This window comes from Trachymyrmex septentrionalis, unplaced genomic scaffold (genome assembly GCF_001594115.1).
Source record: "Trachymyrmex septentrionalis isolate Tsep2-gDNA-1 unplaced genomic scaffold, Tsep1.0 scaffold78, whole genome shotgun sequence".
NCBI classification, from domain to species: domain Eukaryota; kingdom Metazoa; phylum Arthropoda; class Insecta; order Hymenoptera; family Formicidae; genus Trachymyrmex; species Trachymyrmex septentrionalis.
In genome coordinates, this window is record NW_017305967.1 from 431165 (window position 1) to 456397 (window position 25233).

General features: G+C 37.8%; 1 protein-coding gene across 8 annotated transcripts in view; it reads right to left on the reverse strand.

Moving 5' to 3' along the window:
• Positions 1-25233, reverse strand: part of LOC108754192 (protein roadkill) — a 113597-nt gene that overhangs the window by 36980 nt on the left and 51384 nt on the right. Inside the window, exon 1 of one of the 8 annotated variants that reach the window (XM_018496326.1) lies at positions 6574-7084. The exons of 4 other annotated variants lie outside the window; for them this stretch is intronic. In XM_018496326.1, coding sequence (XP_018351828.1) covers positions 6574-6659 — 86 coding nt within the window. In that variant the 5' untranslated portion in view covers positions 6660-7084. Of the gene's footprint in view, positions 1-6195; positions 7085-25233 lie in introns of those variants that run through there. 3 more of the 8 variants (XM_018496325.1, XM_018496323.1, XM_018496324.1) reach the window with 3 other exon arrangements.

Sequence of the window (25233 nt, forward strand, 5' to 3'; positions counted from 1 at the left end):
TATATATATATATATATACATAATCATCTCAAATCTAAATCAAACGTCCAAAACTACTTTTGTAATATTTTGAAACGCACGAGTAAAATAAAAATTAGAAAGTGTGAAAGTAATAAATTATCAAAGTATTTAATATTTATAAAAGTGTATAAAATATATAAATACCTATCTATAATACAAATCGCAAGTTGGAAAATTTTAATCAAATTTATAACACATAATTGCAGAAAGCATAAGATATTAAAATGAAAATTCATATTAATAAAATATTGAAAAAAATTGGTATTCTAAAATTACAGTTTTTAAGTCTTTTAATATTGTGTTGAATATTCGAAATACTTTTTCGGCTCGTCGATTTCAAGCGTGGACGAGAAACTTTTGATTGGACACGTATTGGAGGGGGACAAACGACCTGCGCTAATTGCGCTCAATAAAGTTCGTTACGCAGGCAATTCTGACGTTGGAATATTTCCCGCATTAATTCCTCGCTATCCAGCCTGATGCTTTTTAATAAACGCGAAAACGTTACCTGACCGATAAGGCAAATCCTCGGGATCAATCGCTACTGGCATTGGGGACCGAGCAGTGAGGAATTAGAGATAAGCTGCGAAATGATTGATGGATACGTCCGCTGTAGTTTCCCGCGAATTACAGGTAACCACGGCCTTGCCGCAGTCCGTTTCGTGAATGATTTTCCTTTCATCACGTTTGAAGGCGCATCAATGCGTTTCCTTCGACGAGATTCAGCGCTTCGACCACCGGCAAAACACAGCGAATATGGTAATCCTATGCAAATCACACCTGCGTTTCCTTGGGAAGATTGTCCCTCGCATATGGCTAGGGTTTTTATTACTGGCCAAGTGTCCACGTTATGTGCACGTACGAATGAAAGAAAATAAAATCGTTGTCCCTCTCAGCTGTATAAAAATGCCGTAACTGTAACTGAGGGAATGCCAGGAGTCATTTCCGTGACGTGGCAGCTAAGAATCGTCGAGGAATTAAGTACTCGGTAGAAACGGTATAGAAGAAACATGCCTGACTAAAAAGGCACCTGTACACTACAGCCAGTCGTAAATCTCCGGTGCGATAGGCGAGAAGGTCACGACGGGAGCTGCGGGCGCGAGTAACTCTACAAGGAGATACGGAAATGCGCACAGGTAGCGACAATATAAAAGACGGAGAGGTGCTACGAGACAAACAGTGGCTGAATGATATAAGCTACGCGAGATACCCCGAAACAGGGCATGGCACTTCCAAAGTTAGCATTTTACCTAATACTTATTAGTGTCCACAGTTAACATTGGGTGCAATTAGATATTAGGAATTTCAATTTAAAAGTAGTCACTCGGAAGTGACTTTTACGATTTCTCTATAACGCGAAAGTGAAATTTACAATCAGTTTTCCTTATTGATCAAAAATTCATAACTATCGTTTTCGTTTTTCGTCACTTAAAACAAAATGTTGAGTACATTTATATAATAGTCATAGTTAAAAATACTTTTTATTTATGTCAAAACTTAAAACTGATCCTTGTTAACATTTTGCTGTTGGATTTTTAACATATTCAAATATTAATTTAACGTAAGTTATCTTATTTAAATATTTTGTATTAAAGTAATGTTCAACATTTTTTTGTGTTCAAATAATACATGATTTATGAACAAACATAAAACTAATGTAAATTCAATACGTAAATTTTAAGATAAATGAATAACATATGTTAATTTAATCATAAATGTTAAATTTATTTAATTATTAAATGTTAAATGTATTTAATATAATGTAAATATTATATATTTTAATGAAAAAGTATGCTTTCATAATTTGCTTACAAATTGTGTCAGCGTTATATTTTTTATATTACTTTCCTAACATATATATTTATCTCGTGTTAACTTTTTGGAAGATTTGTGAAGACACGTGAAATGTGTTAAATTTAACATAAATTTTCTATCCGTCTTATACGCCATTTTAATCGATGTTAAATCTAACGAAAATATTTTTTATCAGTCAGAAGTTTATAACAATAACACTACTTTTATAATACATCGTCAGATAATAACGTTCTGACAATGAGAAGACTAAAATACTTTACTTTTTGAATTCGAAGTAATCGATGACGAAGCGTGAAACTTGAAATCTAATTAAAGCTGTGAAAATTCTCTATTATATTCCAACGGATTTTATGTAAAATTTAATAAAACACTGCAGATTCACACCTTAGCTTTAAGTTTCAAATTATGCGACATTTTATTGTAGATCTAACAAAATGTGTGTGTGTGTGTGTGTGTGTGTGTGTGTGTGGAATCTGTGCTATAAACTTTATGTAATTTATTTTAACAAGTTGCCCGCCTGGCAAACTTTGTACGTCTTAACTTATACAGCAGAATTTGCATTATAAGCATGTATAATAAAATATTATGTAATATGATTAAATAAGATTGTATCCTCATGAATAGAGGATGATAAATTGTACACTTTTTATTTAACGTTCAATTATTGTTGTGTAACTATCTGAATCAGTTATTTTGAAAATCCCACAAATCAAGGTTGACAAAATTTCACATTTTTTGGGAGTAAAGTCCATGCCAGGTAATAGAAGAAAAAAGTATTTTCCAAAACAAACTAGCAAAAACTGATCTTTTCTATTAAAAGTAATAAAATAAATAGAAAACTTTGTTATCGATATTCTAATTTATATATTTTAGTCTTACTATTCTAGTTTAGCATCAATCCAGTAAATGTGTTTTTCAATTTAAGCTTTATCTCAAATAAAATCTATAATAAATTAGAAATCGGCGAAACAAATAAATTAGTTCATTACAAGATATTGAATGATAAACCTGATTACGAATTAGATATTGATAAAAACTTTTAATATTGTTGCAATTATATTTTTCTCTTCTTATTTTCAAAGTTCTTGATTTAAAAATGAATAAAAAAGAACTTTATTACTAGGTGTTATTATTTCTGGTTCGTTTTTCTTTAAATTACCGTGATTAGTGCAATTTATTAATTAAAATAAAAATATCTTTCTGCATAAATATATTTTTTAAATATTAATTACATATATTAATCATTTTTATCATTTTTACTAGTTTATTCCATTAAATAAATTTTTATCGCTTCTAGTTTTTGCAACTGTAATGCTAAAAATAATTTAAACTATGTAAAAATGCTTCATTATCTCATACATTAAATGAATGAAATATCACTTTTAAAATAACAGATTGTAGTACAAAAGATGTTTAAATTTATTGTTAAAAAATACACACAATTCATAAAAAAACAAACGTAAACTCGTAATATTAAACTCCAACACAGTTATTTATTATTGAGTGCACATTTTTGTAGAATAGAATAAAAGAAAAACATAAGTCATCATAACTCACTGCTTTTTATGTAACTAACAATTTTGTAAAGCTGGTAATTAAGAAAGAACTTGATTAATATGTTTTTAAAGGAAATTGTGTACACACTTCCCCTGTTTCTGATATAACCGATTCATTTTCGTGATCCAAAATAAAAATTAAATGACATTTATATTTTTTACAAATATTACAATAAAAAAAATGTTGATCGCATCAGCGACCATTGAAGTGCCACTAAAAAGTCAGGCGTTGTCAATATGTTAACAAAGTTATCACAAATTCCTCATCCTCTCTAAAATTCCATAACTTTTCCCTAATTTCCAGACAAAATTTCATGATTTTCCAATATAATTTGGCAATCATTAAATATTTTGTTGAGAGTTCATCAAGTTAACATAACAATGTAAATTACTATTAATGTTGTTGATATTTCTTATATTATTAATTGATAATATTTCAAAATTGTGTAGATGTGTGGTATAATGTATCTTAAACTTCTTTAAAGTCAAGAATTTTAATTTTCCAGAAAGTTTTGCAAAATTTTTTCTAACATTTCCCTGATAATTTCTTTGATTTCTAGTTTTGTGGCAACTTTGGTCCATAAAAACTTTTACTATCAAGATAATTCACTTTGCAAGTGTAGAAGCGAATAATTTTTGCATTCGCGGGAAGGACGTAGCAGTGTCAAGGACATTCGTTGCGGATCTAAAAATAGAGACAAAGTCCTGAAATCGTGATCGATGTGAGAGAAACGGGAAGAGAGGCGATGCAAGATTCGTCTACAGTATCCCGTGATTCATCGTCTTTGAATAGAGCCTCGTCTAAGTGCGCAGAAACAGGAAGCAATGGCTAACGGTAACGATACGATCCTATTGACGAAATTGGAAATACTGATTTTCGCGATGGCGTGCAATTACAAACACGTCGATACACACCATGAAAAATTGGCGAGGACGCGTTCGCGTAACGGTCAACACAATTTACACGATCGCGTGTTTATTTCCAAACCGTAAACTCGTGAACGAAAATATTAAACAGACCCTATGACTTTCAACTTCGTGAGTAATCCTAACTCATATCGGCCCACGGTTCGATAAGAGTAGATAACGAAAATGTAATGGCAACAAAGTTTCTTTATTTCATCACGGCGGAGAGACGTATCGAGGGCACATTGTATTTGTATTTGTGTGTTTCAAAAATTTCATTTCCCTTTTCCCAGTAAAATTTATCGTAGTTTTAAAAGTATAACGCTATTAATAAAAGTCGCGGCGAGAAATGCATCACGAGCGAAAGGTCGGACGAGAAGCGAGATGTTATTTCCATTTGAAAGTGCAACATTTGAATGCAATATTTTTTTGTAGCGCGCAGTTTTTTTTTTTTGTATATTCAATCTTAATTATATTACTTACAAATGTAAGTCGTTTCATATTAAAATCTCAATTTTTTTATCGTTTCAAAAGTTGCTCCAAGTTTAAAATTAATCAAATATAAACATATAAAAATAGATAAAAGCGTAGTACATATTTTATAACAAAAGTCGATTTTTCGGAAATTACCTGGTATTGAGGAAAAGCTTTTGACGAAAGTGACGAATATTGATTAAATATTTAGGCCGGAATTCCACAATCCATTCTTATATTTAAGTACTATCTTAAGTACAATCTTAAGGAACCGCATAAACCAATCACACAGTCGTATTAGCATCTTAAAACAATTTGGAAATAAGAACGGACTGTGAATATATCGACCTTAGAAACTGAATCGTTTTCTGGTTGGGCAACAACATTCCGCTTTCGTTCGGTGATGTTCGCCGAGAGTCCTCGTCGCGTGACGAGTCCTCGCGGGCCCAACAACGAGCGACTAAATGAAGGAATAAACGAACGAACGAACGAGGGGAAGGCAGAACAGACAAAACGGGCCGGGGAACGTTTGAACGTTTCTACATTCGAATTCCATCGAGTCGCGCTCTCGGCGTTCACGGTCGGACGTGTCTATATGAAAGCAGGCAGAATCGCCGAGCCGTGACGAAGCCCACATCAGGCAGCCTCAGGAAGGTCGGTGTCTAACGTAAAAAGGTGTATTCACCTTGATTCACGCTCCTTCGCTCGCGACTTGACCAAGAACTTTTCAGTCGGCCGGCGCGAACGCGAATCGCGACGGCTGGGGGAAGAGAATCACCGGACACGGACAAAAGAATGAACGGACGACGGCTAATGGCCATCGTCGAAGGGACGGACGGACCGCGGGTCGTTGACCGTTGTGCCGCGTCTTCTAGACGTCGTCGAGGCGTATTCTAGGATCACACGGGGAAATCCCCGGGAATCGAGCGAGTTTCGAGTATCGAGACTTGACCCACGCGCCTTTACAAAAGCCACCCTTAACTCTCGCCTCTTCCCCGCGGCTAGAATTCTACCAAATTCTAGAATTCAGTCTACACTTTTTGTGCCGAGATATCTTTCGCCCCTTTTTTCTCCCCTATACGTCTTTCATTCCCGCCACGTGCGTTCCCTCTTCGAGGGAAGCTTCCTCACGCGCGTCTAGGATCTTCCGGAAGGTCTGGGGAAGACGCGGTCTTGTCGCGGATTTACGCGCGGGTTGTGCCGGCAAAAAGGGGGGAAAGAGAAATCCGAGGGAGAAGGAGCGTCCTCGTCGGCGTCGCGTGCTCGGCTGACGCTACCCGGCACGGCGCGGATCGATGCGACGATTACTCCTCGCGCGTACCGGTCAAACGGACCCCTGTCCCCCTGTTCCCCTCCCCCTCCCCCCTCGCCCACCTAACCAGTCCCCCCCGTCGGTTTTAGCCCCGGACGGACGAAGACCCACCCTAGCTCCGACAACGGCGAGCCGTACGATTGTACGTACCGCGCCAGCGCCATCCTGACATGAGACAATCCGGGCCCGGCGGGTGTCGACAGCAAGGTATCCAGATCTGCAAGCGGCGACTTGTCGTTGACACTATATCCCACTACTGGACACATGCGCGCGAACAATTCTTCGTCCTTGAACGAAGCGCGAGCTCGTCATAACTTCCGGCTGAATCGCGAAGAGAGTAGCCCTTCCTCTCTCTTTCGTTTTTTTTTTTCGTTTCTCTCTCTCTTTCTCTCTAATTCTCGTTCGCCCGGCGCCGACTCAATCGACTGTACGAAGCATTTCACGACGACGAAGGTTCTCGCGTTAACACGATCGACAACGAATAATTACCCGCTTATTGCTTGAAAATTGCTCCGGAGTCCTTCCTCTCCGCGGTATCCGGTCACTGTCACCACCGCATTTTTACTGGCGTCCATCCGCCAGAAACAACGGCCGACGACGAAGAGAACGACGGCAAAAGAGGTTTCTCGGAGATGAGCGGCGGCGCGATGATGTGCGGACCGACGACGCTCGTGGAATCAATCCGGAGCGGAGAAAAGAGTTGGTTTCTTTCTGTCTCTCTCTCTCTCTCTTTTCGTCTCTCTGGCTCAGCCAATCACCAACTTGCGCTTCGATCCCTCGTTCTCGTTTATCTCGTCGTTTCTCCTCGCCCCGTCCGTCGGATGCCGTGCGCGCGTGCAACTGCGTGCGTATCGAACGCCTCCTCTCTTCCTCTCTTGTCTCGGGTTACCGTCGAATCAATCTCTCTCTCTCTTTCTCTCTCTCTCCGCGGACCCGCAACTTTGACTCCGATCCACGGCGTTGGCTCGACTGAGAGCAACTGAGAGGAACTACTGAACGCCCGCTGGTCCCTACTCCGTAACGCGCCGTCTCGGCCACGCTCGGCCGCGCTCGGCAGCGTTCGGCCGCGCTCGGCCGTCTCCGCGACCTCGTGTCGTGCCGAAGAATGACGATCGTCCCCCTCCCCGTTCATCGCGCGCACCCAAGGCTCCACCTCCCTAACCTCTCTCGCCCTTTCTCTCTCTCTCTCTCTCTTCGCCAACCCTACAGGAAATTCTGCCCCGCGAAGCGTTCAGCGTGTGCGCGGTGCCGATTGCCGCACCGAAATTGTATTAAACGCCGTTTCCTGGACTTCAATCACGGACCTCGTCCCTCTCCTCGTCCCACAGTTTTCCGATCCGCGAATTCGGGGATCAATCCTGTCCTCTCGTGAAAATGAAGATTTAGAAATTTTTCATATTTTAGAGAAGTCATTTATTGACGAGAACGTAATAGAATGACTCTCCTTTGTCTCAGAAGTCAAACGAGTGAAATCATCGAGAAGAAAGGAAGACGTTCCTGATAATATTGTAAATAAATGACAATAAGAACGAGGCCTTGAAACACACCCTCCACTCCACTTTCGACAAAGGCGTACTCGGTCGAGGATTAAGGGGGAAACACGAGGCTAAACTCTGTTCTTCAGAGGGGATATATTATACGTTTCCAAAAGGGATGCGAGAAAGGGAGGTTCCCTCACAACTATTCATATAGCGTTAGCGTGTGGCAATCCTACTTCAAATGGAAAACATTTCTCGTTCAAAAGATTGAATGCTTTGCTCCACGATGCGAAAAATCGATCTGAACAACGACGGCATTTCGTTTTCCTGATTATCGAAAATAATTTCTCGAAACTAAGATGAAAGACAAACGTTTATTTGATACACACAAAATTGTCTCTTAGAATTTATTCTAAAAGTCATAGTAGTGAGATAACGTGGTATTTCGAAGAATTTTACATGATTCTTTCTGATTTTATCTATCACAATAAAATATAAAAATGTTTGATTAAATTTTACTAAAATATGTAACAAAATATCAATAATTTTTAAATGCACTAAGTAATTTATGATTTTTTATTATGATTGTTTTAAATAAAATGTATGCCAAGTAATAATAAACATATAAAATGTCTTATAAGTTTTAAAATACCGAATGTATTGTAAAATATATTTTCAATATGATCAGATGCCTTTAAAAAAATGAAGAGCAGAAGTTGTATCGCGAGACGAAAGTTAATTTATAATACATTAATGGAAACAGACATTAATCCAGTGTTCACTGACATTTTAGAAAAAAGTTCCCTAAGAATTCTCAGCTATTTTATTCCAAATTCCACGTAAGATTACACAATTTTTTGAAATGCAACTTTAAAATAAATTGGAGTGCAAGTAATACAACAAACTATTTATTGTAAATTAATAGAAAATAGAAATTTCTCAAACTATCATTTTCTACAAACAGTAGTCTTAAAACAGTGAAATTTATAAAAGAGATTCACTATAGTATGGTATCAGTGAGCTACTCTTTTCTGCTGAGTATTGTCTCGCGATGTCACCTTGACTTTTTTTTATAAAAATTCGCGAAACACGCAAGAATGTACGTAAACATTCGCGGATGTCACATTTATTGCGAACTAACTGTCAACATTTTGCATTATCAAGAAAAAAAAAATCAAAGAACAATACTTTCAGAAAGAGACAAAATAAATAAAATTCCAGAATTTCTTTGAGTATTAATAAAACTCCACAAAAATCCCTAATTTTCAGGCTAAAAATAATTCCCCGAAAACTCAGATTTCCTAAGTTTTTTTCAAGTAGAATATTCTAAACTTGGATAAAATGGCCATCTTTAAAATGCAAAAAAAAACTTTAATTTTTATTATCTTGAATAGTGTTTATTATCTTGAATAGTTGACGGAAAAAGATACCAATAATATCATTAAAGATAACAAAAATTTAAATATGTCTTTTGCATTTTAAAGATGGCCATCCTAAGTTTATCGCTCATTAATAATTTTTTTATGCAGTATGATAATGATTAATTATACCTGATGATTATCAGTTATTTTCAGTTATTTTTAAAAATTTATTTTGTATTATAATAATTCACAATTTATTTTGAAATTTTAATTATATACTTTATAAAATGTCTTTATACATTTCGTATATTTCGATAATTCATATTATTATCAAATTGTTCCAAACTTATCAGCTGGCTTTCACCATCAAACATAATAAAAGAAAAACGTAATAAATTTCAAATCTAACTGTATGCCAAACAATATTTTATGATGGGACATTAATCTCAAAAAAAAATTTAAGTTAAAGCATAGTTTTGGAGACACAAGAAATCAAAATGATCAAATTATCAATATTCAAGCCCAATTAAACACAAAAAGAAAGTTAATACTTCTTTGATGGCAATGGTATTTTGATTAAAATTAATCAAAATAGTCTTCTAATCCTACTGCTTAATTTTTTTAAAGGGTAAAACTATCCCCAAAACAAAAACTATCCCGTTTTTGCTAAATTTCTCATAAACGACTGCAAATAAGAAAAAATGTTTAAGATAAAACTTGTTTGTCTTGAAATTCTTAAGAAATTCTTCCAAACATATTTTATCATATCTGCATTCGTTTTTAAGAAATTCAGCAAGAGAAAAAGCGAGGAGGGGAATTGGTGTTCTAAAACACATGTAAGATCCGCATATATATACGCGCGATAGACATCGCGCGGCGGCTTTCAGCAGCACCGGAAACCGAAAGAGCACGCCCGTCTGTGTTCGTCCAGTTACGCGAAAAAGAGGTCACGAAAATGTTTTACGAGCCCGTTTAAGGTCCCTTCCTCTCGAAGGGGTCGACGTCAATGGGACCGTGACGTCGTGCCGGAATCACGCACGACGGTCGTGACATTGTGAGAACGATGGTGATACCGGGAGAGAAAACCGGAATACATTTCGGACAAAACGCATTCGACGGTTTACCGCACCGCGGCGAAACATCCGGTGTGTGTACAGCGAAAGAATTATGTCAATCCGAGAGAAAATATGATCTCCGGAAATTAAACGCTATTTTCTCTCTCTCTCTCTCTCTCTCTCTCTTTTCTCTTCCTCTTTTCCCCAGAATTTTAGATTCTGATAAAAAATCTTGATATAGTTAAGAATCAAAAAGATAATTTGAAAATAACAAACAAGCAATTATTTTTTAACTAGAAAAGTGAAAGTGTCTCTCAATAAACGTTTGTGTAATAATGAACATAAGCATGAGACTTTATTGAAATTTATTAGAATAAAAATGTGAAATGAGAGAGAGAGAGAGAGAGAGAGAGAGAAAATAATTATTAAAAAATATTACTTTTAAGTAATAAAATTATTTTACTCGAAAAAACAATCTTTGATATACATTTTCCAATAAAAATGATCACCTACACACATACGGTACACTGAGAAAAATATTCGGTTGGATTAATTGGAATTCTGGTTGAAAATAGATGGCTCAGAATTTTCTAGTTAAATCTATTAGAAATCTAGTCGAGATGAATTATGATTGATATAACTCGTCTATTTTCGATCAGATTTTTCAGTATTGAATTACAGTTCAATATAAACTAAGCAACTCTGAGAAAAGTGCTTGGTATAATCGTTCATTTTATTCACATATACAATTAACAAAAAATTAAATAGAAAAACACAATTTTTTAACGAAAAAGAAAAAAGTATTTGTTGGTCACAAACACATCAAACGTATCTCTAATGGTGAATTCGATCACTCGCACTACACTGGATCAATACATCATATTAAAAGCTGCTTTATACAATATAAAATATCTCAATGCAGTGATACAATACAATCAACTTTGACAATACAATGATACATATATATTTCGTCAAATAACGTGACATATCATTAGTAGATAATTAATTGTTAAAAATATTTATATACTTTTGCATTTAACTTTGCTAAATAATTTCACGTAAAGAACCTTTTAGTATGCACTGATCTAGCGTAGTGCAAAAATGTTTGCTAGCTATTAGCGAACGTGGGAGAGCGTTCGAAAGAAAGGATGCGGGGAACATCGTTACGTTTTTGAATTTGAGTTGAAGAAGTATGGGTATTAATAAGCGTGACCTCGGGGCGAGAGACTTCCCTTGACCCCCTTGAAAAACGACCCTGAGGCATCGTCCGCCCTACGAGGCACACACACACACACGAGAGTCGGCGTTTTATATACCCTCTAATGGCTCGCTACCATTTCCATTTCTTTCATTCGCGTGCATTACGTTTTTCCCGCTGTTTGCTGTTATTATTACTAAAGACTTTCCGTCAGCCCCTTGCGTTAATGTACGGGTTCCCAATATATTATAGGTTTCCCGATACGTATAGACCGTTTTTACTGGAACTCCCGCTTTTTCTCACAGCCCTCTCAGGTTTCGCCCACGTTCGATCTTATTTATTATCCTCCTTAAAGAAACTTTGGAATTAATAAGGCCCCTCGAGCGTGCGCGCGCGCGCGCTTTTGAAAAGTAACTTTGACAATCGCTTTAACTCGTAAATTCATATTTCACCGAATGAGAGATATTCCCGGACGGTGTAATTGGACGACGACGTTTACGTGTATCTCCCGTCCGGAAAGTTCGGAGCAATTTCTGTCGTGGATAAGTAAAATTGAGAACGTGCTATGTAATACAGGTATAGTTACGACTGCCTCATTGCCGGCTGCCTTATTGAGCGCGCGAAACTTCTCTGAATGTATGGAGAACTGCGTGAATGTAAGTTGGCCGCAATCGCACGTGGATAATCCAATGACTAAGGGCCGCCGTTCGTAGCGCGTTCATTTAACGCTTAAATACGAGAAAGCCGGAGAAAGAGAGAGAGAGAGAGAGAGAGAGAGAGAGAGAGAGGAGAGACTTTCATCCAGCGCAAGATTACTTCAAATGCGATCTTCATATTCGTGAACGAGTGAAGCCGAGTTTATAAAATTTCAGCTGTACATCTCGGCTGATACAATTTTCGTCACAAATCATTCATTTTGTTCACATATTACGATTAACAAAAAAAAAAATTAAATAGAACAATTTTTAAATGAAAGAGAAAAAAAGTATTTGTTAGTCACAAACCAAACGTGTCTTTAATGGTGAATTCGATCACTACACCGGCTCGATGCCTATTAAAAGTTGCTTTATGCAAAATATCTCAATACAATATAATCAACTTTGACAATAAAATGATACATATACATTTCGTTAAATAACGTGACGTATCATTAGCAGATAGTTTACATACATCGAAGAAACGTGCGCGTATAATAAATAGAGATGCAGGAGGTGAATAAAAAATTGAATAAAAATTTAATTGAAGAGGATAAAAAAATGTGAGTCTCGAGTAAGATTTACAAGCTTAATTAGACAAAGAAGTATATGCGTATGCGCACACATACATACACGCCAAGTAGGTACGGTGCGTCAAGGAAGATATTTAATAATTCAACTGGCAAATGAGTATTGTTTTGTAAACTATTCCGCGAGTCGAGGGATTTAACTCGCCCGAGGGATTTTTCCATGCCGCTACACACAAGGGACACGCACTTGATACAGAAAAGAGTAACTTTCTCGTGGTGGGTGAGTCGAATTAATTTGCACGATTACGTCAGGGAGTGCTCGTCGCTACTCTGCGCTGCCAACGCGTGTAACAATTCAGCAGAATTTTTTGCAACGTAGCAATAACACAGCTGCGTCGAGCGCTATCGAGAGAGGAAAAAAAGAAAAACGTAGCAATTGATACGGTGAAATCGTACGCTATCGAAGAGGAGCACCAATTAAAAAAGAGAGAGAGAGAGAGAGAGAGAGAGGGAAATTAAAAAGTGACGCGCAACGGAGATAGAAATGAAAATGAAAACGGCGAAATGTTATGACGAGTAACGGGGATAGGTGTAACGCGGGTGAGCGGAATAAAATTTTGTACAAAGACGAGAGAGATAAGCGCCGGGCGGATTACGCGACTTCGCAAGTTTCGGGGCGTTGTTCCAGTTCGGGGGCACTAATATACGTATATAGAAAGCGTATACCGGGAGGAGAGCGCGAAAGCGCGATAGAGCGGAGGGTGGAGGCGAGACCATGGCGGAGAGCGGGCCTCGGGAAGGCGGAGAACAACGACGACGGCGTCGACGACGATGGCGATGGTATCGGGGGGAGGGAGGGAGGGAGGGAGGGGGAGAGAGACGAGGGAGAAAAGAGAAGAGCGGCTGCTCGTAATGCCGCGAGAGGTGATTGCGTTAGAACGAGCGGGGCGGAGAGAGAGAAAGAGGGGGGGAGGGGGGGGAGAGAGAGGCGCAACCAGCAGCAGCAGCAACGGCGGCGGCGGCGGCGGCGGCGGCGGAGGGTTCAGACCAGGTCAGGTCACGGGACGAGAGAACCGAGCCGTACGTTCGGTCGATAGAACGAAGCTACCACCTATGCCACGCGGCGGCGGTGGCGGCGACTGTGACGGTGGTAGTATCACACCATGTCGAGCACTCACCATGGCTAATGAGAGCGAGCGTACACTTCCACTACTTATACTACTACCGCTGCTAACTCTACACTCCACTGTACGATTCTACGCTCCGACGAGCTCGATGCGATTTCTCGACGGGCCGGGGAGAGGGGGAGGGGAGCCTGGAGCCAACGTGATCTCATGTCTCCGATGTCGGCATGTCGAACTGATGCCTGATTAATGCGGCCGGCCTGCGATCAACGTGAAATATGCGCGCGGACGGGAGAGATTGAAAGACAAATTAAGACGTATCGCTGACGCGCATTATGGTGGGAATTACGTTTGTAGAAGGCGCGTTTTATTCAGGGAGCGCCGAACGCGTGAACGTTGGGAAACGTATTGTACGGCTGGGCGCAGCGTTAACGCGAATGTCTAGATGTTCTACAACTTCGTTTGGTATTCATGATGATCCGACTTGTACGACTTATCTTTTGCATGACTGAGACCGGTATTGGACAAGATCGCACTCGCGAATAATGAATAACGATTTCATATTTGTCAAAACGTCAGAGAGCATTGTCACTTCATTCGTACATATATTTGATGGAAAATTATTACCCGATTATTTCACACGCGCTAATACACGTTTAAAGCTGTTGCTCAGTTACAGATGATATCATTAATTTACAAGGTTTCTGTGTCGACGTCTGAATGATGAGTCTTATGTATTTTTAGCTGTTGAAAAAATATAAGTCTAGGAAAATTCCGCCATTAATACATTTTGAGAAATCAAGGATTATATTTATTTTCGGAAAAACTATAAATCTAATAGTTTACGCCTTGTTTCTTTTATCGTACGGAATAAAATACATAAGAATCGTCATTTTGGCGATGAAAAACAGAAATCTTATAAATGTGATTTTTTGACATTAAAATATTGTCAATATTATTTTAATATATTATTAAAAATTGTATATAAATAATAAAAGAGATATCATATTATCATATTTATTTGGACATGTTATAGAAGAATATTCAAATTTCTTGTAGCTATACAAGAAGACTATTTTGCAATTTTTGCAATATTTTTTTTAGTTACCCAATAAGCAAAACGTCTGAAATCGACGTGTAAGGCAACTTGAAGTTATCTTTAAGAGTTCTTTAAGAAACATCTTCAAGATATTTCAGAAAGAACACTGAAGAATATCTGAAAATTGTTTTACATATCGATTTTATCCGTTTACTCAATTTTTTTTCTTTCGAAATTAATATCTCGTTAACTGTAAAAATTGTAAAAATTGCGAAATGGTAGACGACTTTTCGACTAGGTTTTTTTATTAGCAATAGCACTGTACGATTAGTGGGCGTTATTTCAGATACACCCTGTATATTACATAAGTTATGAATTTGCGTTATTACATAAGAAATTGAAAGTGAAGATACAAAAATTCGAGGTGACTTATTCTTTCAGTACAGTATTTAAAAATCTTACAAAAAACACCTGTAACTTGTTGAGCAACAAACGTTGATTGAAATTTAGTATTCAGTATTTTATCACTTATCCGGCAATGTCGAAAACATTCTTTTACATACAAATATATTACATACACACACATATATATACCCTACGCGTATTCCATTTACCACTTTATCATTAAACTGATGATTCGAGAGGATAAATTATTAATACTTTTGTGCGGCCTGTCGGATGTAAATAGACGCTTCCATATGTAAATGCATATGTTCCTCACGGCCGTCGAATTAAATGCCAAGCGAGGCGGCTAAAAAGAGAGATGGTCCAACGTGGTCGACAAAAGTCGCGGACGTCAAAGTTATCATTATTTAGGTCATCCTATGCATTCCCGCGAGAGGCCCGGAAGTTTTCTTCTCTGATTTTTGTTCCTTTTATCGCTCATCGTTCAGGAACACGCGCCAGCGCCTGAAGACATCTGTACCTCCAGGATATATGTATGTATGTGATTTCTATTAAGGAAAATAACCGTGGGACATGCGGCTCGTGCATGACCTCCAGTACGAAGCCTGGCGCTTGCGCTTCCTCGTCCGGACTTTTCCACGAAAGAACCCCCGAAGATGACGTCCTCTAGCCATTGATTATAGCGTCGTGAGCTCTCGTCGCACCGTAATGTGTAGTAAACCACGAATTATATTACTTGCCGAACTTCTCGTAAATTCTCTGCGAACGACGGAAATCAATTATTACTCTGTACAACGACGAGATGAAAAGGGAATTTATTAACCTACCTGTCGTGCCTCGTAACTTTCCTATCTTTGAAAGCGGATAATTCACACGAATCAATATCGAGGGCTGGCCTTATAACAGTAGGACGTTTAGCGTCAATTTATTTTCGGAAACTCACAAGTCGCGAAAGGTTAAAGTGTTAACGATTCTCAAGGAGCACACACAGGAGGTGAATCGTCGACAAGAGTTGGCCTCGCTCCAAGAGAGACGCGGGCCATAGGTGGAAAGCGGGCAGGAAAATCTTTCCCGAGGATTTTGACGGAAACACGACGAGAGAGTTCCGAGCTCGCGGCGAATAAATAATCGACGCGAATGTTAAAGCTCGCGTCACACTACGCATCGCGAATTGGATTTCAAATTGAATTTGATTCAAATTGCGGACTGCGAATCATTGAGTACGAATTGCGAATCGTTGAATATAAATTACGAATCGTTGACTAGCGAATGATTTCGATCGATGATTCGCAATTTTGCAATCCGAATCCAATACCGCATAGAAAAAGGTTACTTTAAATTTGACAAATTTTATTAAAGCTATTCTTGCAAAGAAAATATTTAGTTTTATTTCACAGAATAATATTTGGTGTAATCAAAGAAAATGATTATCAAGTTATTTCATCGAAAAATATTGCCCCACACAATTGTTTTTTCTGCCAAAATAATATAACTTCATCAATGCAATCAATCTAAAAAATTGGTATTAAAATAACGTTTGATTTAAAACTAAATTTAAGTTTCAATAAAATAAATGTAAGTCGAACAAATAAAAATGTCGAATGTAAAAAAGTCCTTTTCTCTATGTATATGCATTAAGGACTGAGAATTGCAAATTAGAGATTAAAATTCGACCAGTCAAATAATTTTCATCTTACTCCATTTCTGATGTTAATCGATTACTCACCATTGGAATTCATACCGCGAAGTATACATTATCGAACAATTTAACTAATAGGATTTTCGTTGAGAATAGCTCAAAAAATAAGCTAAAAGTTTTTTTTCAGATATTTTCATCTGTAATTTAAGTTAATAATAATTTTGAATTTTAATTCATGCGAATCAATTACAAGGAAATCATGCTTGATTCTCCTGATTCATAAATCCAGAGTTCCAATCGATATCGATTAATTTTTCGGACCGTGATTTGATATCGACTACGTTTTCTATTGGTCTTCGAAGATCAACAGAAAATCTAGTAGGTATCAAATCAAACAGTCCTAAAAATCAATCGACGTCAAATCGAGTTATAAACTCGGGTCTCATTTGCCTTATTTGTTCTATTATTATCATCTATCGAGAGTCCTTCAATTATCTGTGTATTATTCATTCATTTCGTTTTGATTGGTTAAATTCTACTCTCTAATTCGTAGTTCTCAATCTCCAATGTGTGAGTCACTCTGGGCTATATTCAGATTCCCTACCACTCAGGTATCATTTTAACCTCTTGTTATTCGTCGAAAGACTAAAATGATAGAAAAAAGTCATCAATACGATCGACCGACATATATCACATACATTTGTTTTCAGGCCATATTTCTTAAACAAAAATTTCAGTTTATTTTCGTTTCACAACATTAAAGCTAGTTTATTCCATTATTACTCTCTTATGCTTTTACTCTTTTATTCTTTTGTTTACGCAGTAGATAAATTATCACATAATTTATTGAAATATGAAACAACCGGTCTGAAATAATTTTTATGTACCCGCTTGAAATTTGCTTGTCGTTGCATTACATAAAATTTGCTGCCTTTCTTTCAACAGTACATCTAAACAACAGATTACATTTATATCAGTATTAATAAAATGTAATAGTTAGTTTTCAACGAGGAACGTGGTGTCTCTTTAGGTTTATGATCTGTATCGATGACTTTTCTCTACCTGAAGAAGCACTCAGGTGGGAATGTAGCGTTACAGTCGTTAACAGTTAGACAGAATAGGTCCCTAAATGTGTCCCTGTGTGATATGAGTTTTGAAACATCCATTATGAATGTGAATTGAATTCGGATTTCAAACTGCGAATTGTCGAGCAGCCAATCGAATCGATCAACGATTCATAGTTTGCAAATCGAATTCAACCGGCGTCCACAATGCCTAGTACGAGCTTAACGCGAGCTTAACACAGAGCTTTACGCGCGCGACTGAACATGAATCCGCATTCACAAAGTTCGTCGATGAAAGAAGACACGGTGAGGACGGATCGCGCACGCCGCGCCGGTCCCTTCACGGTCGGGTAATTGATCGTGGAAATGACTTTTACGATAAAACGGAGTCAAAGTCAAGACGCTGAGATCTGATACGGACCTCGCTCAACTCGGTCAAGGCGGAAGACCGTTAGAACGGCTCGTCGTAGGACACGCTCTATACGTGGCAACGAATGTTATTACGCGCGATATTATTACGCGACGTGGACGCTTCGGCGGCGAATCGCGCTTGGATATCGTCGTCGTTTCGAGAAAAATATGCGATCGAAAGTCGCGATGTAGCGGCCGATAACGGATCCCATTTCGCCGTTTCGACGTATTCGACGGGCCTCATTCCTCTCAGGAGAGAGAGCATCACACGTTTCCTACACTCGATACAGTCTCTCGACTTTCCCTTAATACAAGTGGCTTAAACGATAGCCGCTGTTTTCCACTTTCTTCATTGTACGGTTGACACGCGTCTCCGTGGCACTCTCACCGACGGTACAAAAGAAATAAATGCGTGTAGTAGGCGGGTGTGTCGCGCCTCTCCTCTACACTCTCTCTCTCTCTCTCTCGTTTCGAGACTACGTCTCGCTAAATCCCTCCGTGAAATTACATTTTTTTTCTTTACGTTAAGCGTTCGCGGGAAACACAATACGGAACGTGTCGCGTGCCGAGAAATTCCACTTCCCGATGGCAACACACGCGGCGGCGGCGCGAGGCGGGACGATATTATTCATATCGACGAAAGAGATTTCTCCGTGTGCCCGATTCCGCCGACAATCGCTGACATTTCTTCTGGGAGGACAGGTGGGAGGGCGCGTTTGAATTGTAATAAAAATGAGGTCGGCACCGACTCTTGTGGGCCAAGGCGTCGCACGCGCGTTAGGCGATCTCCGCTTTGAGAAAGACACCCGGCATCGAGCGCGACACCGATCGATGTAACCATTTTACTTTTTTCTTTTTTCTTTATTCGTTTTACACAACTCGTTTACTACACCCCGGTAGAAATTTCACGCATTTCTTCAGCAGTTACTTAAGCACCAGTTGGTTATATCAAGACTTCTGTCTAGTGACTGAGAAGGAAAACTAGGATGTCCCAATGTAACGCTTTGTTTGCAATTACTGCATACAAAAGTGTCGCGTAAAATGTGAATCCATTTACTGGAATAGAAACACGACAAGTGTTTAATGAAAAATAATTTTTTAATGGATTTTTAATTGATTAATAAGCGAGCCATTCTGTTCGTCAAATGGACAGCATAAAACTCTATTCAAATTCTTGTCCATTACTGAGGATACAGTAATATTAGACAGTAACTGGAAAGGGTTTAGGAAAACTGCATACATTTCCATCAGGTATGGAAAACCTTACACTCTAAAGCCCTATCGGTGTGGATTTAACACACGATGAGGTGTCTATATAATTCTCACTGATGATTGGTGTTAATTCGACAGCGATATTTTTTTAGAGTGTACGAATACCGCAAATTGTTTCAACAAATTTACGATTAGTAAAATACGTATATAATTTGCAAAGACTAAGTGGACTCATCTTTGTTCGTGGACTTCGTTCTCTTTGTAAAGCAACAAGAAATCCAGTACGATATCCACCGTAAAATGCATGTTGCGGGAACGTTCGCGAAGAAAAAACAATGCGGTTAAACGGATTGAACGCGCTTATTATTCGCGCTCTATCGCAAGATGAAACGTGTTTAATAGTTTTACTCGGAATTCACCGAGGAGCTCGGTATGACAAATTAATTAACGGTACTCCCGGGTCGGTACTCGTTAACTTAATTACCCTTGCGCGCGAGTTTCGATTCGCTCGACCGTAAAACGCACAGAGGCGAGCTTTGCCGTCTGCAAAGAGCTGCGACGAACCTGAGATCGCATCGAACTGGCTCGCTGTTCGTATATCGAATCGCGAGAAGACTGGTACATTGCATAGTTTAATTACCGGTATATATCCATCCATCGCAAAGTAGGTGTTGTTCGTCGGAGCGATAATTAATTTTCTCGCGAAAGTCGACGCGCTCGCGATGAAAGAGACTTATCGTAATGCGACCTTTGTAGTTTTTATAAAATATATCGTCCAAGGGCTGCGAGTGATTTCAACTGTCAAGTTATTTCTCGGTCTCGAGAAGTCCAAGAGAAGTCCTGCTCTTTCAAGCAACAAATTTCATAAGAAATAAAGTATCCTCTCCAAGATGTCACTCTTTCATAACTTTTCATAACTTACTTCAAGTCGAGTTACATTCTTAATCGTATTGATTTAATTATCATTTTGAAACAATAAATATATATTTATTTTGTTTGTCACCGATAGGCTTTTGTAGCAGCTGACTTGCTGGTGTCTCATCATTTGTGTGTACACGGAAGAAAATGTTTGATTGAATTAATTGGAATTTTCCGATGGAAAATAAACGATCCAGAATTCTGAAGTTTAGTCTGCTAGATTTCTGGTTAAATTTACTGAATGTTCATTATTTCAATTAGAACTTTAACAAGAATATTTAACCAGAAATGTTATTCAGCTAGAATTCCGGATTGTTCATTTTCCATCCAGAATTCAAAGTAATTCAACCAAACATTTTTTCCTGCGTACGTATCCTGCGTCGCCTCTCGTATTTCTTCTCGTCTTTCAGCTCTACAACTTGGCGCTACAACGTGCCTGTGCATTGTAATAAAGATTATTATTATTAGATGTACACCATTATTTGCTGATAAATATATCACAAATGTCGTTCAATTCTCGTACAAGGACAGGCAATATTCAGAACAGCTTCTCAATTCAAGCAATTCCGGAGGCTCGCTAAAATGTCCCAAGGAAGAATTCGACGAGGATTCGGTGTATATTTCAGAGAGAAAGAATCTGTCGGGTTCAGATTAGTCGACCATGGCCTTCGACAGTTCCCGGGGATGGTCGGTATAGATAGGTTCGCGGAGGGGAGACTCCGATCGATTCCATCGATTATCGATACCGGGGTTAAGGTCATTCTGCAATCTAAAAGCGATGTAGAACGACGTATGCTCCTCCGCTCTTCTCACCACGTGACGACGAGCGTTATCGACCACCCCGCGCGCTTGGAAATAAACTTACCTATCGAATAACGCTCGGCAAATAGCCTGTACCTCAAGATACAGTCGGACCTAATGAAATTACTTCTCCGAATCGGATATGAGAATAAAGGACACCTCGAGGCATTGTGAGTGGCTTCAAAAGCCGGGATTGGGGAAAGAAGGTCGAGTGCAGACACAATAGATACCTACATTTATTTAACGTATTCGTCTCGCTCGCGAATTCTTTCCTGACGTGGCTCTTCCTGAACGGTCTATTTTTTAAATATAAAATATAATTTGCTACCACAATTGTGGGGCCGGATATATTCCGGTAGAAGATCGCTATCGAATTTCGAGAGGATCGCCTACTTAATTTAAAGACACAAACTTGCATGGAGCGAGCGTGCGAATTTTTCAAAAGAAAAACGCATCTACAAGTCGTAGTTTGAACTACCAACTTCTACCAACTTGGTGGCTTCCTCGTAACACATCGCCTTGTCGTTTAGCAATTGATCACCGCCGAACTATTATCGATCGCTGAACGACGGCAAGCAGGAAACGTCGGAGGTCGCGTCCAAGTTACGTCCCCGTATAGGCTCGGCCGGGTGTAGAATGGATGGAAACGGCGAGAGGTAAAGAGGAACACACGTCGCCATGTGCACATATGTGTGCGCAGAAATACGTGTACACACACAGGATGTCCTCGAGTGCTCGTTTTACCACGTCCTAGACGGCCTCACCGTCGAAAATAACCATTTCGATGGTCGCTACACCGCGGCTACGCGCTCGCCCCTCGCCCATTGTGCCGCTCCACCGATCCCGGAAGCGGTTGCGGCTTTCTTTTCCGTAGGTACTTTCCGGAGGTTTTCGACAAAGCCTACAACAATCCACACGGATCGGCCGAGGTCGGATATCACCGCCGTCGCCGCGCCGCCGCCGTCATTATTTGCACACGCTAATCTAATCAAACAGTTAGCCTCCTCGACGACGAGAACGACGCTGACGCGATTGAGCGAGTACGTGAGCTATGCCAATAGTAGATTTCAAATATCGTGCGTTACCGAATGAGTTTCGTGGAAAACCTTGTGTAATTCTCTCTCTCTCTCTCTCCCTCCCACTCTCTCTCGTGTTCTAATTAAATATTTGTTAGTTTTATTTAGGGTTATTAGGATATCTATATAGAATTATTTCGGATATTTTAGGCTGTTTGGAAAATTCGTTTCAATTTAAAGAGACCGCAAAATCGATGATTTTTTATAGATTTTTTGATTTCGCGATTTTGAGATTGTGTGCCAATTTTAAGATAAGACATGAATCACAAAAAAATTTCAAGTCGAGGCTCGATTGGTTTAAGAAATATATATGGAAAGTCGAAATTCATTAAAGCGTTAGTTCAGTATTTTTTTCAATTTTCCAACAATTAAAAAAAAATTTTGTATCCGGGGATCTTGCTGGCTACTGACAACAAATTTGAAATCAGAATTTGATGACTGATTTAATATAATACATTATCTATACATTTTTAAAATATTTTAATTCCTATGATAAATTTTATATTTATATTCTATTGCGATTTTTTAAACGGCTGATTATTATAAATATAAAGTAAAAAAAAAGTAGCTCCAGAAAGAAATGGCTGACCCAATATGTTAAACGAGAATTGAAAGGTTAATGTGATTTAAATATGTGATCGGCGATATTAACCACTTATATTATAATCTGAATTAAAATTTTTAATCAGCATGTCTCAATTAAATCCAATATTTAAAACAGTATTTTACATCGTTTTAAACATTTTTTATGTATACTGAAATGCTGATTAAAAATTTCAAATAATTTTTTTATAACAGTTATTTGGCTGGCCAACTTTAATAGACCGAGTACTTCAGAAAAATAAGTGCTTTTTAATTTGCGATCACTATATTGGGTCAGACATTTTTTTCTAAAGATCTGACCACAAATTTATAATCAATAATCCAAGAAAAAACTACAAAATGTTTCAAAAATTAAAACATTTCTTAAAATATATGATCCAGCATATTTAAATCGACTATTTTGAATTTTAACACAATGACTAGCGTCATATAAAATAAAAGTAATTATTTAGGGATCACAATAATAATTTTATGACACAATAAAATTAATTTAAAAAAAACACGTTCACATGGCAGCATAGCTCCGATCAAAATCATATGCACAAGAATTTCTAATGTATCATAGTATATAACTTAACTTTTATATACAAGCCACGTCAATAGAAAACACTAATATACAACTGTTGAAGAACACATGGGAACCTCATGGCACAATGATAAACTCTTACTGAGAATCACCGGTGATCTTCATAAAGCCAATGTGTTAAAAATCTGACTTGAAATTCGTCGTCAGCAAAACTTGGAATACAAAGTTTTAAATTATCCGACTGATATAAAAATCTCTGTGTGTGTGCTTACGCCTTTCCCTCAAATAAATTCGCAAATTTCACCTTCGATTTGATTTTTTTTTTCTGTCTCCCCTTAAACATATGTTGAATATTCTCCGTTTTCCAGTATCCACTAATTATTAAATAAGCGCGCGAAATATTAAAATGTTCTTTTACTCCAATTATTTAATTTGGCGTTCCACTTAACATTATCGCGCACTCAATTGGAAACTGATAAGCACATTAAAATTTAACGAAGAATTCAAAGAACGATGTGAGACACAGTTAAAATTAAATATTATTAAAGAGATAATAATTGCACATAAATTATAAAACACAGTAAAATACAGAATTTTAATTATCTGCCGTTTTCTATCTTACAAGTAGATACATCGCGTGAAATATTAACTTTAATTGATAGATCACTCGATAAGAATTAAGGATTTTCAAAAAATGCACAAATAAATCTAATTTTAAGTAAACTTGACAATTTGTGTGTGTGTGTGTGTGTTCGTAGACAACAATTATAATTTTTTTTTGATTAATTAATAATTTTCGCGTAGTTGGTTTCGAAAAATACCACTACGTAGGAGTTGCCTGTGGCAATATCTGCTCAAGTGACAATATCCCATCGCGCGAATGATAGCGTGGCGACCTTGTGCCGTGCTGTATCGAGCCAAGTTGGCATTACGTTTACTTATAATATAAACATTACGTAGTACGACACAGCAAATCAGCAAGAACACACACATACACATGTGCGCGCACTCTTCATTCACAATTGCGTAAGTGTAACTCTAAGTGGTTGTAATTATAAGAATTGACCAATCACAATCGAATATGAAAACAATATTCGACTGTGGTTAATTCAACTCTTATAATTACAATCACTTATAACTACACTTACGTAATTGTAGAATTAGCTGCGTTCAGCACTTTAGCGAAAGCAGCTTTACAATTGTAAAATAATTCCTGAATATAACTGATTTATATATTTAGATCCAAGGAGGAACTAAGAGCAAAACTAATTATATTAAAGAATTTTATTAGGAATGTGATTTAGTTTTAAGGATTTTGCAAAAGATGACACTAATGTCAGTATCGTCGAAGACAAGCTGTTCCAATGACAGCTGTTATTTCTTAATGCTTTAATATTGCTCCATGATATTTAGTCGTTTACTAACAATGGACGCAATAATCGTTATGTTTACGCCATTTAAAAAATGGAGCTGCCTAAAGAGCATTTTCATGCGTTCCTTTTGTTTTTTAATCAAAAGAAAATGACGGCTGAAGATCATAAAATTCTGATAGAAATTTATAGTGATGCTGCTCTATTCAATTAAGACACGCGATTGACACATTGGTTCTATCGATTCAAATGTGATGATTTCAATGTTAATAAAAGCAAATTAACGGGAAATACAGATTTGCAAGCATTATTGGACGGAAACCCACTTCAGAACTTGCCAGAGAATAAAATGTTGATCGTACAACAGTTATTAAACGTTTACGTGATATATTGTTTAAATAAATAAGTTTTTGAGAAAAAAAACCCCTCAAAACTATAAATCACACTTCTAATATATCAGATAATGACACACGGACATATTGAAATTGTCTTCGTTATAAATGTTCGTGACACGTGTCATTATTAAATTAAAGTGAATAATCGCATAAGGCAAATTTTCCAAAGCTTCTGAATATGTTGAGTGCTCCGTTCGAGAATCCAGTTCCGGGAATCTCAGAGTGATTCATTCTGAACGAACCGCTTAA